Source organism: Lactuca virosa, chromosome 5 (assembly GCF_052849685.1).
Source record: "Lactuca virosa cultivar CGN04683 chromosome 5, Lactuca_virosa_CGN04683_v6, whole genome shotgun sequence".
Taxonomy (NCBI): Eukaryota; Viridiplantae; Streptophyta; class Magnoliopsida; order Asterales; family Asteraceae; genus Lactuca; species Lactuca virosa.
This window is the reverse complement of record NC_136430.1, coordinates 98,619,462-98,633,191: the sequence shown is the minus strand read 5'-3', so window position 1 is coordinate 98,633,191 and position 13,730 is coordinate 98,619,462. Positions and strand designations below refer to the sequence as shown.

Below are 13,730 nucleotides of genomic sequence, written 5' to 3'. Positions count from 1 at the left end.
AATCTAGGACAAGGAGGTCAGATCTATGTTTTGGAGCTTTGTCTTAATGAATTAAGTGAAAAATCAGGTTTAGGCTGAATAGGTTGAGTACGTTGGGTGTACAAGCAGGTACGCTTAGCATACAAGCCTCCAACCGATTATGTACTTGTACACCCCGCGTACTCGGTCTGTTGGGCCTTGCATGTTTTGGGCTTCGGTTTAGGCTATGATTTGTGCTTGGTTGCTTGGGGCATTGTTGGGGAATCTAAGAATATGTGTTTTGCTTTGGGGAAAAGTTAATTGGCTTTAGGGTAAGGCCCATGTAAGGGTTTGGGCCTAATTTGGAAAATTGGGCCATAAGTGGGCTTTGGATGATTATTGGTTTGTGGGCCTTTATGATTGGGATTTTGGGCCTTAGTCTTAGAACAAACTAGGTGAGGGGTAAAATGGTCTTTTTTACCCCATATATGGATTGTTGGATTTGCATTGGAACCCAATTGTTAATTGGGTGTTATTTGTTTGATAGTGCGAGGATTCTAGCAGATCTGCAGTCAAAGATTTATTTGTGGGTTCAACTGTCGAGGTGAGTTTCCTTACTGTGATATGGGTCGAAGGCACCAATTCTGACCCATCTGGTTTACTTATTATAGGAAGAATAGGGGGTGGCCCTTGTCATTTGCATGAAAGACCAGAGCTTGGACTCTCGCAGTTAAGTAGATAAGTAGTTGTAGATTGTATGCTAGTTGTCCTTGTGATGCTTGCATGGAAGATCAGGAGGTGGCTCCTGGAACTTGTCTGTAAGATCTAGGGTTTTGGTCCCCAACTTGGCAAGGAAAGACCATGATACGACTCGTGGCATAGTAGCAAGACTATGGTTGGCACATAGCACCTCCTATTTCATGTTGATATGTATAACTCATATATTATGTATGGTATGTGGTATTTTGGGGAACTCACTAAGTTTTGTGCTTATAGTGTGTGGTTGATGGTTTCAGGTACTTCCAGTTTGAAAGGGAAGGGTCCGGCTTGATCGCAACGCATACACCCATGTTTTTCGTAACTTGTGATTTTGGGAATGTACTCTGATAATATTTTTTTATTTGAAATACTTCTAAATGTTTGAATAAAGGATAAATGGGTGTTTTGATTATATTAATACTGAAATTTTTATCTTCTTCCTTATCCTTAAACTTCTTCAGAGCTTGCTCACACATGGTCATATCTCCGGGATCAACCCTATTCTTCTTAACATCCTCCACCATTTTCAACCAAGCTCCTAAAACCGAGACATATGTGAATGATTTATCTTTGTCCTTGATATCTTCGAGTGGATCCTTCAAGTCATCATTTTCATCTCTCATTCTATAATTGTTCTCTCTTGATAGCCAACTCCTTCACATTTGATGCAAGGTACTTGTCCTTCACTTCATATCCAGATCAAATTGTTTCCTGATGGCCTCAAGTTCTTCCTTAATTTCTTTAGTACCCTTTTGCATTAAGGTGGTGGCGGTGAACCAAGAATTATGGTGAGAAGTCATTATTGAAATGTAGAAGAAGGGAGATCTGAAAACTTACAGATTGAACCAATATGGCCACTTTCTGCTTTACCTGAAAAGGGTTGAGCCCATCAAACACTTCTTGGCCCACTTCTAATTTGAATTTCCTCTACTTGGGATTAGGACTCTTTTCCTTATTTTCTAGTTTTCTTGCACCAACAATGGTGGATTTCTCAACTTTCACTACAGGATCTGTAGAAAAGAAGTCATCCACATTTAAAGAAGTGCTGAGCAGAGCATAGGACCAAGTTCTCCTTGCACCTAAATGAAAGACAATATCGTCAACCAATATTGGAATAGTTCAAATAATGATATCTTACAACATACCTGTGAACATGGTTGATTTTAGGTCTTCAATCGTATTCTATATATATATATATATATACATATATATATATATATATATATATATATATATATATATATATATATATATCATAGTCATTACATTAGTTGATGTCGTACAATGTTCTTAGATTCATTAACAAAACAAAGATCAAATCCAATCAATAGAATTGTGAAGTCCAATTCCTCAAGCATGACCTTCAAACATGGCTTGAGGAAGGGGGTTCGTGAATGGCTACACCAAATTTTGATTAGTGTTTACGTTGCGAATACTTATTTCACGTCTTCCAACTTTATCTCTAATGTAGTTGAACCTTTGGTTAATGTGTCTGCTCTTCTAATGTGATTTCGGTTCTTTAAACAAACCCTAGATTTCCAATGAATTTATTCGTCGAAGTGGCTTCCTTTTCAGCTTCTGAAGCAACAATATATTCTGACTCTATAGTGGAATGTGCTACAATAATCAAGAATATATTCTGACTCATTGATAATAACAAGATAACCTGATTACGACTTACAATCATCTCAATCTGTTTGAAAAGAAGCATCACTATAAAACTTTACACTTAGATCTTCTTCCACATCTCCATAGATGAGGAACATATCCTTAGTTTTTCACAAGTATTTCAAAATGTTCTCCACAAGCATCCAATGACTGTCTCCTAGATTTTAGTGATGCCCGCTCGATATGCTCAAAGCATGCGATACATCAAGTACGTAGTGGGTATATATTTTGACTTACCACTTTAATATCTTGAATATGAACTAACATCCCGGACAAGCCCAAGATCCTGGATTTATTTAGTATCTTGGATTGCCATCGTTTTTATTGTAAAATCTTATGCAAGGACTCAAAGCTTAATAAAAAGGGAATAAGACCAATTCAACTACATTTGGTCAATCCCACTCTAACATTGAAGATATTATAGAATTCCAAATCAAGAAAAGATCAAGGAAAATCCCAAGAATCTCAGAGTTTTAGTTTTGCTTGTTGTGCTTAAAAGACTAGCTTATCAATGCACATAACGATACCTCCACTACTTCTTCTTCTCTAATTCTTTCTATGTTTGAGCATAACCACATCCTTTCTTAGATCAACTATCACTTGTAACTTTTATTTAAGATTTGATATAAATTCTAAGGTAGGTGAGTTTATCACCTCCCGAGGGTTTATGTCGAAGATCCAAAAGGATTAAGGGATTTCCTCGTACATCACTACGTTCTTTCTTTGATTTGACTCATTTTATGACTATTTGGTCGATTACAACATTTATTGCACACTTATTTGATTGTTTTTCAATTTTCACATCAACTTATCAAAATATTTTGTGGTATCTTGATACCTTTTCGACTATCATACTACTTTTTTATGCAAAATCATTTATTAATAATTTAAACACTATTTTGGTCCGAAATATTTAAAATACACTTGCTTACACTTTAAAACGAATCAACTTTATTAAACAGTTTTCCAAATATTACCATCTCCTTCCAAGGATCTTGGGCACGACCAAGATCTTCTCCCTATTTCAAGAATCTTAAGCACTCAAGTTTTTAGCATTTTATTTCTAACATCACAACACACTTACTAATTTGGTTACGAAATTAGTTTGTCATTTTTTGACCAAAACAAGGTCTAGTATAACTCATGGCGTACATGATAGATCCAACTGTCAAAGCATATGAAACATCTTTCATCTTCTCTAGCTCAGCCTCTGTGCTAGGACATTGAGATAAACTTAACATTATTCCTTGAGCCATTCGATCAAAACCTATCTTAGAGCATTCCATCTTGAAACATTTCAAGACTTTGTCAATGTATGTACTTTGACTCAAACCTTTTAATTGTTTCACTCAATCTATTTAGATATTTATACAAAGAATGTATGTAGCCTTACCTAGATTCTTCATTTAAAAGCAAATTCCAAGCCACAACTTTCAGCATGTAAAGTAGGGGTGATCATGGGTCAGTTTCGACCTAGAACCGAACCAAACCCGACAAATTTCTTAAAATTAAACCAAAACCCAACCCGAAACCACTAGGTTTGGTTTCACGGTTTTTGGTTTTCAATGGGTCAGTTTTTCTGTTTAAACCTAAACGCAACTACAATTGTATCGACCATTTATCCCTCTTTTGAAAATCATCTTGGTGATCTATCATATTTTCAAGATAAAGCTATTTTGGTCCCTACAAATGAAGAGGTCGATGCTATCAATGACTACATGTTAGGATTGATGAAAGATGAAGGGAAAACATATCTAAGTTTTGATTCTTTATGTGAGAAAGATTTAGCACATTGTTTTGAGGAAGCAGTTTACTCTCCAGATGTATTGAATGCTTTTAAGGCATCTGGAATTCGTAACTATAAGCTTACACTAAAAACAAGTGTTCCGGTCATGTTGCTTCGTAATATCGACCAAACCAAAAGTCTATGCAATGGTACTAGGTTAAAAAATTTTAGGCTTGGAAAACATGTCATTGAGGTACGAATTATAGTTGGTAGATTCTTCAATGAGACTACTTATATATACCTCCCATGAAGTTAACTCCTTTTGATAAACGAATCCCCTTCCTTTTTCAGTTGAGGCAATTCCCCGTAGCTATTTGTTTTGCTATGACCAGTAAAAAGAGTGAAGGACAATCATTATCAACTGTTGGATTGTATTTGCGTAGACTCGTCTTCACTCATGGTCAGTTATATGTAGTTGTTTCCCGCATGACAAATAGAAAAGGTTTGTAGATACTTATATGTGACGAGGAAGGTCGTCCAACCAATAAAACAAATATGTTTTCTACAAAGAGGTCATACAACGATTATAGATATTCAGACATTTCATTTGATTTTATAAACTTTTCAATATAATCAATAACACGAAGTCTGTTTCTATTGCTTTATCTTTTTTTTTTTTAATTATTGTGTCGGTTGTTTATAACTTTATATGTATTTTTTATAAGTTCCCCAACATTTTACATGGGTCATAATCTAGTTCCTTATATAAGAAAAGAAGTTGGCTCATATTTGTGTATAGGAGCGATGTCAGATAGAGCCTGAACCTTCAAAATTAAAATCACCAATATAAGATAAGATAGCTTTTGACCTTGACACATGTGATACATATATTAGCCTTCAATCATAAAACTTAACCACTGAACCAACCATTTGTATATGCTTTTAACTCATTGAAATCACACACACACAAAACACACACACACACACACACACACACATATATATATATATATATATATATATATATATATATATATATATATATATATATATATATATATATATATGTATATATATATATATATATATATATATATATATATATATATATATATATATATATATATATATATATATATAGCAAACAATAATTGAATATGTTGGCAAAAACTAAGAGGAAAGAAATATGGTAGAAAAGAATCGAATTAATAGGTATATATAGATACATCATTCATGCAATACATATATTTTTTAATTTTTTGTTTGGCTCAGTTTGGGTTCAGTTTTTACATTTTCTAAAAATGAAACAAAACCCAAAATTCGGCTCTTAAAAACTCAAACCAAAACCGTTCGTTTCTTTTCTGGTTTTCATTTTTTTCAGTGTTGTTGGTTATTTTGAACCGGTTTCGGTTTTGCTCACCCCTATTGTAAAGCCGTATCCCATGCTAAGCATGTCATCCACATATTAAACTTGGAAGGGCACCTAGCTTCCATTAGTTTTCTTAAAAACACAAGGTTCATCTTTGTTTCATAGAAAACCATACTTTTTGATTTCATCATCAAAATGATGATTCTACTTTCGAGATGCTTGATTTAACCCATAAATGCATCTTTATAACTTACACACTTTATTAGCATGCTTTTAATCAACAAAACATGTGGACTAAACTATACAAACATCTTCTTCCAAGTTTCCGTTTAGAAAAAACAGTTTTGACATCCATTTGCCATATCTCATAGTCATAATATACTACTATGGAAAATAGTATCCTAATAGATTTAATCATAAAGACTGGAGAAAAGTTTTCATCATTATCAAATCCATACGTTTGAGTGAATCCTTTTAACACAAGTCTTGCTTTAAATGTGTGTAAAATTTCCATCCATGTCAGTCTTCTTCTTGAAGAACCACTTACTCTGAATTTTCTTACCATGAGGAGGAAGTTCAACCATATCCCAGACTTGGTTTTCTCGTATGGACAACATGTCTACATTCTTAGCTTCAAGCCATTTGTCAGATTCTTGATCTGTCATAGCTTTCTAATAGTTGACGGGTTCATTAGCATTTATCATCATGAAGCATTTGTGAGCGAGAAATTAATATCTCTGAAGTTGGAGATGAATCCTATCAGATATGGGAACTCCTTGTGTATAATTATATTGAAGAAAAAAGATTTCTTCATTATCAACAATTTCTTGTTGAGTACTAGTACCAAGTTGAGTTACATTGGGTTGTGGGTCTTAATCCTCTTCAAATCCACACGCCTCCCACTTTCTTCATCCATTAGAAACATGTTTTCTTAGAATTCAACTTTTTATGAAATAAATATCTTATTCTCACTAGGGATGTAAAAGTAATAACCTACACAATATTTCGTGTATCCTACCAAGGTACATTTGGTAGACCTAGGTTCGAGTTTTCTTGAAGTTTCTTATCTAACATAAGCATCACAATCCCAAAACTTCTATTAAGATAAGGATGGAGCTTTTCCATACCAAATATTAAATGATATTTTTTCTACCTTTTTAGTTGGAGCCATATTCAAAAGACGAGAGGCGGTAAGTAAGGTATAACTCCAAAATGATAAAGGGAGAGTAGTTCTGCTCATCATAGATTAAACCATATCAAGTAAGGTCTGATTACTCCTCTCAGAAACACCATTAAGATGTGGTGTTCTGGGTGGTGTAAGTTGTGAGATAATCCCATGACTTCTAAGTGTTGGATAAAGTGTCTAAGTCCATAACATTATTTGAGATGCACTTGACCCGACCCGGCATGGTCCATTTGGGTTGCACTTCACCCGAACAATTTGTTTGGATAATCTTTTGAGAATAGTATGTTCATGATTTATTAATATATTATAAGTTATAATATATTAATATAAAATCATATTATTTAATTAGTATTGGTCATAAATTAATTTAGAATTAATTTGGTGATCAAAAAGGTGACTAATTAAATATGGGCTCTTGTATTTTATGTAGTGTGGGCTAATACTCATTTGGAATGGGCTTGGCATGCATGGGAGTCCATGGATAGTCCATGGAGCTTTTAACCCATGGATCCTTGGAAAGGAAGAGTCATGGGTATTAGGGTTTACATGGATGTAACCCTAATCCTCCACACTATATAAAGGAGCTTATGATGCTTGAAATTACACTAGTTGTGTGTGAACAAGAGTGGTGGCCTAATTTCTAGAGCACATATATTATTCTCTCAAGGTTCCAAGGTTTGTGGTGATTTTTGATTCCACTTGAGGCATTCACACTATTGGTGCTAGGCTCTCAAACTCCACGCAATCAATCACTATCAAAAGGTATGTCATTCTTCTAGTATATTATGATTCTAGTTTGCATGCTATGCTAGTTAGGATGAAAACCTTGGAAATTCTTATTTGCATGTATTTTAGAGAAAACATAGATCCAAGGTTATTAGGGTTGCATGTACACCTTAGGAGTGCTAGAATGCTCAAAACCCAACAGTGGTATCAGAGCCTAGGCTTGTTTTCTTGAATACTTGATACAAATAGCTGAAAAATGTCGAAAACCTGCATTCTGCACAGCTGACTCGCCGAGTCCCTCATGGAACTCGCCGAGTTCATGCATATATTCAACCAACTCGCCGAGTCAGTTCATGCACTCGACGAGTTGGCAGGCCTGAGTGCAGATTTTCGAGATTTTGTGCTGGAATTGGTCTAGAATCATTACCTTAAACTGTTTTGGACTTGTAAAACCTGTTTTTGATGTGGTAATAATTGTGGTGAACCAATTTCAAAGTTATAATCAAAGTTTCAAGTTGATATATGTTTATATGATTCTTGAAAGTTGTTGATTATGAATGTTCATGAACTTATGACTTTTGGTAGATCATAGGAATTATGTGCAAATTGTTTGATAGTATAATTCTTGATCTTTATGACATTGAATGGACTCCATAACTTGTCCTCAAGTTATGGAATTCCAAAAGTTTTTTCTTTTAAGGTTTATTTAAAGAAGTTATAAGTTACACTTTTGAAGAGTTTTTCATATAAATGGTTTTATGGACTCCATAACTTGTCCTCAACTTATGGAGGTCCAAGAGACTCTTCATTAAAAGTTTTTTAAACCTTTATTAAAACTCATAAGTTATGAATATCCAAAAGTTTTTGAATTGTTCAAAACATGCCCTCAATTTTTGGAATTTGTAAAGTCTCACACAAACTTTAATTCCATACCCTAGAGTTTTAAAAGTTAAAATTCAACCCTTATACTATTTATAACATTAATGGTTAATTATTATATATATGTATAAGATTAAGTCGTTTTACCGTTAGTAGGCCTCATTCACGAAACCGGTCTATAAGGGGGGGTATAAGGTTGTTGCCTATAAAATGACAACTTAATGGGTGTCCACTCTCACCCACCGCTTCCTTGATCGGTGGAGGGTCGTTAGCCGAACGGGTAGGACAATGACTTTAATTCTCATTAAAAGTATAAGGATTATTATAAAGTAACTAAATATTTTTATGATTCCCAATCTTAGTTACTTTAGGAAAATGTGAATATGGTACTAACCCATGAAATTCACACTTTGTACCTTACCAAGTCGTTGGTGGAGCGTGTGTGGTTAACCGGCACACTAACTTGGACTAGTAAGAATCACGAAGGGTGAATTAATGTTTATCATAGATCGGTGGAGCGTGTGTGGTTAACTGGCACATTGATTAGGTGATAATATTAAGGGTACCAAGTGAATTTGCATGGTTATTTACACCTTGTTTTGTGATCCTCGGCATCCCAATCACAATATCTGAAGGGCACAATCAAGATTGAAACATGCCGTTGAAAGTTCAATGAATCTCAAAAGATCTAGTAGTTTCAAATCTAATTAAAACTTAATAATTTATTTCGTTTTTCATGGTGGAAATTGGTGAATCGTCATTCGCCTACCTTCAAATATTTTATAGCTTGGATTACAACATCCCTCTTCCAAGTTATAAAATATTGTGTTGGGTCCTAGCCTTAATATTTCATATTCGGTGTTATATTAAGGACTAAAAATCAATTAACTTGAATATCTCCCATTGTAGATGTCTGGTTTAGACAACTGTGATCTTCCCAAATCTCATGGAAATCATACTTCTCTACCTCCACCTCCTCCATTTATTCTCCCTGACCCACAAGCTCGAAGACTTGAAAAATTCAAGGTCACTCAAGCCCTACTAGCGATGAAACATAAATATGGAAGACCTGTGGGCACTCATGTCTTAGGAATGAAGTCACATTTTGACAGGTTGAGAATGTTGGGTGTCGATGTCCCATGGAAGTTGGCTATTGACTGGGTTCTTCAGTCACTTCCAGATTCATATAGTGAGTTCATTAAGAACTACTATGTGATAGATCACGACATGACCCTAATAGATCTATCTTATTTGCTTGTTACTGCTAAGTCAGAAATGATGTGGCGCAATGGTAAAACAAATATGGGTGGAAGGTCTATTTCTCAAACTTCCATGGACATGGACAATGGTAACATTGGAAGTTCAGAAAAGCCTTTTCTTCCCAATGGAAAGGGACCGGCCTTGGTCAACCCGGTTGACCAAAAGGCAAAAGGAAAGGCTAAGTCTATGATAATCTCGTGTACCATTCCCAAAGAGTCTATATGTTTTTATTGTCATGAGAAGGGACATTGGAAACGAAGCTGCCCTGAATACCTGAAAGATCTAAAAGCAAGTAGAAACAAAATGTTTGACTCGGCTTCAGGCAAGTCCACTATCTAACTCTGTTAAGTTCCTTATTGATGATTCTTAATACAAAATGTGACTCGGTTACATTTTGGTGTTTGGCAGGATCAAGCAAAGGGAAGGACACTTAATAAAAGGAGTATGTTGAATCTGATAGCGAAGATGGATTTCAATCGCATGGTTCGAAGATCAGATTCTTGAGCTACTACTTAGAAGTTATGATAGATTGCTAGGAAATATGTAATAGCATAGTTTCCATTTAAAGTTGCATTGTAAGGAAAAATTTTTCCGTATTTTATAAATAAATAAAATTTTGTTTTACTTTATTTTATATCTCCTTGCAATGGCATTCATGGAAAGTTAATGTTTGTATGTTTCTAGCAATAATGAATTTTATTCTTTCATCTGTGGTAGTGTCTAAATTTATCAAATAAGGAAAGATTCTCATCACCCAAGGTTTCAATTGGACAGAAACTTGGAATCATGCAGGTTGTATTGCGTGATGAATGAGAATTTTTCATTTTTGGAAAATTTCGACTAATTCCCTGACCACATGTATATGTGAGGCAGGTGAAAGACTAAAGGATCGGGTACACTGGGTGTGTGCAGGTCAAAATCCACCACAAAGATCGATAAGTCTATTCGTCATGATTTACTAAAGTTTAGTAAACATGGTTGTACCTACAAGTTTAAGTACAATTCTGAAACATTTGAAAAGTTTCAATGTATGGCAGGGCGAATGGGAAGAATCAAATTAGGCAGAAAGATAAAAGTTTCTCAAATCTGAAAAGATGGGAAAGTACTTTAGTATCATGTTTTATGATCATCTTAATGATTATGGAACCATATCACAATTTGATTTTCTAAGTACATCTTAGTGCATTTGTATGGCTAAGAAGAGGATTCATGAATTGTTGGAATGGTTAAAATCGAGAAGATGAGTCATACTTCGTTCCAAAAACAAGTCTTAGAGTCATACTCCAAGATTGTAACTTGAGTGACACATCTTAAATAAGGTTTATAACACTTGTCAAATGTAAGAGTAAAATGTTTTCTACTCTTGTACATTTGAAATTGGTAAGTTGTGATGTTTTGGATAAAACAAAGACCAATTGACACCAATTGTGTGAAGTGTTTATCTTGATAAGGATCCGCATTGACTCTTGAATATTTGTTTGGTTGTCAAGGAATGGTTCTTGACAAAGAGAAACTTATATGTCAAGAGGACAGTGGGAGTCTTAAAGGTCTTGAAAGTTTCAAGAGCTAATCAAGGATAAAACCTATAGTTTATCACTAGCACACGGCTTGAGGTTTGTAACCTATCGTGTTGCATAATTCTTGTGTTTGTGCCTATTCTGGTAAAGTTGACTATGTTTGTGAGTTCTGTGAGTTCTCAATTGTATGCATAACAACTTGGAAGCAATGGTGAGCCATTGGGCGACCAAGAGGCAAGAAATCAAGATTGAACAAGTTCAATCCATATGATTTTGAGTTTGTCACTAACCTTGTCTTGTGATTAAGGTTTTGACAAATTCACATGGATAGGAACACATACACCATAAAATCTAAGTGTCATAAGGTTTCTTTCCGATTCATGAAAATGATGGTGAGGAAACGCTTTCACTAAGTAGATTTTAAGTAGATAGCAATTGTGTTGTTTGCATTCTCAAAGTCGTTAGTGGAGCGTGTGTGGTTAACCGGCACACTAACATGGACTTGTGAGAAATGGCAAACAGGTCTAAACATTATGATTACGGCATCCCTCTTCATAATTGTTTAGACAGACATGTGAGCTATCTAAAGAAATATGTATGAGTCTGAAAAGCTTAGATAAAGTTTTGTCGAAGCATCTCGTATCAGAAGTCTGAACTTTGGTGATGAAAGTCAATAAAGTATTGATTTCTAGAAGTCAATTTCTGAGTACATGTCAAAGCTAGTGGGAGCATAATTGTTGTGCTAAATAATTATTATGCTAGTGGGAGCATAATCAATTATGATGAGTATTGTTAATTATAGAAAACAAGAGTTTCACTTAGAAAAGGTTTTTTTGCTATAATTAAGGGAGAGGAGATTATACTTCATTTCAATCCTAAAAAGTTTAGATTGAGATTTCAATCATCTTTAGTCAAGGATATATATATATATATATATATATATATATATATATATATATATATATATATATATATATGGATTTTATGTTGGAATGGTTCAACATAAGGAAATTCTATATATATTGCGTTCTCAAATTCGATTATGATTACGGCATCCCTCTTCATAGTCGATTTTTTGAAAACATGGCAAATAAAAAATATTGTAGCAAAAGACTGATCTAGTATCAGGTCTTTATGTGAGACATCATGAATCGTGTCCCATATGCTTCGGGTATAGGATCGGTCACATGTGCTATAATATTTATCCATTCTAAATTTTTCAAAATGCTTAGAGCATTAAGAAGGAAAAAGGAATAGAACCGGATATGACTAAAATGATTAAGCAATTGTCGAGGACAGTCTAAGGTTCACCAAAGATTGGTTGCTAAGGGACAGTTGGAAGTATAGTGTTAAATTTTGGAAGGACCATATAGATATATTCTGAAAAGAGGTAGCTCTTGTTCAGATATGATAATCAAAATGGGAATATGGAAATTTTGCATATTGGGAGTTGGATATTAAGAATCTATGAGAAAGTTAGAAACTTTTATGCAAGAAGGATGTTCAAAGCAATGTACTTTGAATATGAGACTTCATTTCCATGGAATTAATCTCCTTTGGAATACTCTGTTATGACTGTTGACAAGTTTTGTGACTTTTGTGCATAGACATTGCAAGAGGATCAATGCATATAAGTTTGGAATCTAACAGATTAAAGTAAATGACAAGAATTTGGTATTCTTACATTTACGGTAAGGATTTGGGACTGTGAAATGAGCATCATTGGAATCATGTTCAATTGATCTACTTCACAAAGTAAAGATCATAGACATACATAGTGTGCATACTTGGTGTATGGCATGACTATTGTTTAGAAAACATAGTGTACATGCATGGAGCATGGGACAACTATTGTTTTAATTCAAGTGTTAAGTTGATAAATCGAAACAGAATAATGTGGAATCAATATGGTGATGAATAAAAGGTGTTTTATTTATATTTATAAGTGTTGAGACCATATTGGATTCAATTATTCTTGTGTTTCACTTTGCATGTTTTGACTTCCATAATAACTAGGTTATTCTTTCCGAATGATTAAGTTATTCAAACCATCCACAGTCGGTCATATGTTGGAAGTAGATATGAATCAAGACTGTCATGAGTTGGTTGTAGAGGTCTAAGATGCTGGACATGGCTACAACATTCATGAGTGCTCATAAGTTATGAGGATTGGATTCAACCCACGCTCACTTGCATCACTTCATGGAATTTATCTCGAGTGATCGTGAGACGGTAATATCATATAAGTCTTCAAACCTAGAGATATGAGTTGTTACCTATGAGTTGGTTGTACATTGATTGCACGAAAATGCATCAGTAACGTGATGTTATAAAACGTGCCTTTGTGTATAATTCAACAAGTAGTAGAAACAAGTATATGAGTCGAAGTTTATCTGTTCCTTCTAGTCCTTGGAGGGTTAGAAGTGATATCTGGGCCCCTCGATGATTTTGCTTTGACCTATGTACCGGGCCCGGTCAGAACTAAATTGATGTGTTCGATTAAGTTCTTTGTCAAACAAATCGGAAATCGGGAAACAAACTGTTGGGCAATAAGTAAGACATTGTTTCATGTATTTGTCCGGCTGATATCATGAGAGCAGAGGATTATATGATCACTTATCTAAAATGGCGCTTCATAGTTCAACAGAGTTTTGAGAGCTACGATTGCCGGTTGGTTCTTGA

The 13,730-nt window shown here is 34.5% G+C and overlaps 1 protein-coding gene across 1 annotated transcript; it reads left to right on the top strand.

Moving 5' to 3' along the window:
- The first annotated feature begins 3,950 nt into the window (after positions 1-3,950).
- On the top strand, positions 3,951-4,621 carry LOC145111511 (uncharacterized). The gene is made up of 2 exons (XM_079047779.1): positions 3,951-4,364; positions 4,463-4,621. The coding sequence occupies exons 1-2, from the start codon at positions 3,951-3,953 to the stop codon at positions 4,619-4,621; spliced, it is 573 nt and encodes a 190-aa protein (XP_078903905.1).
- The last annotated feature ends 9,109 nt before the right edge of the window (positions 4,622-13,730 follow it).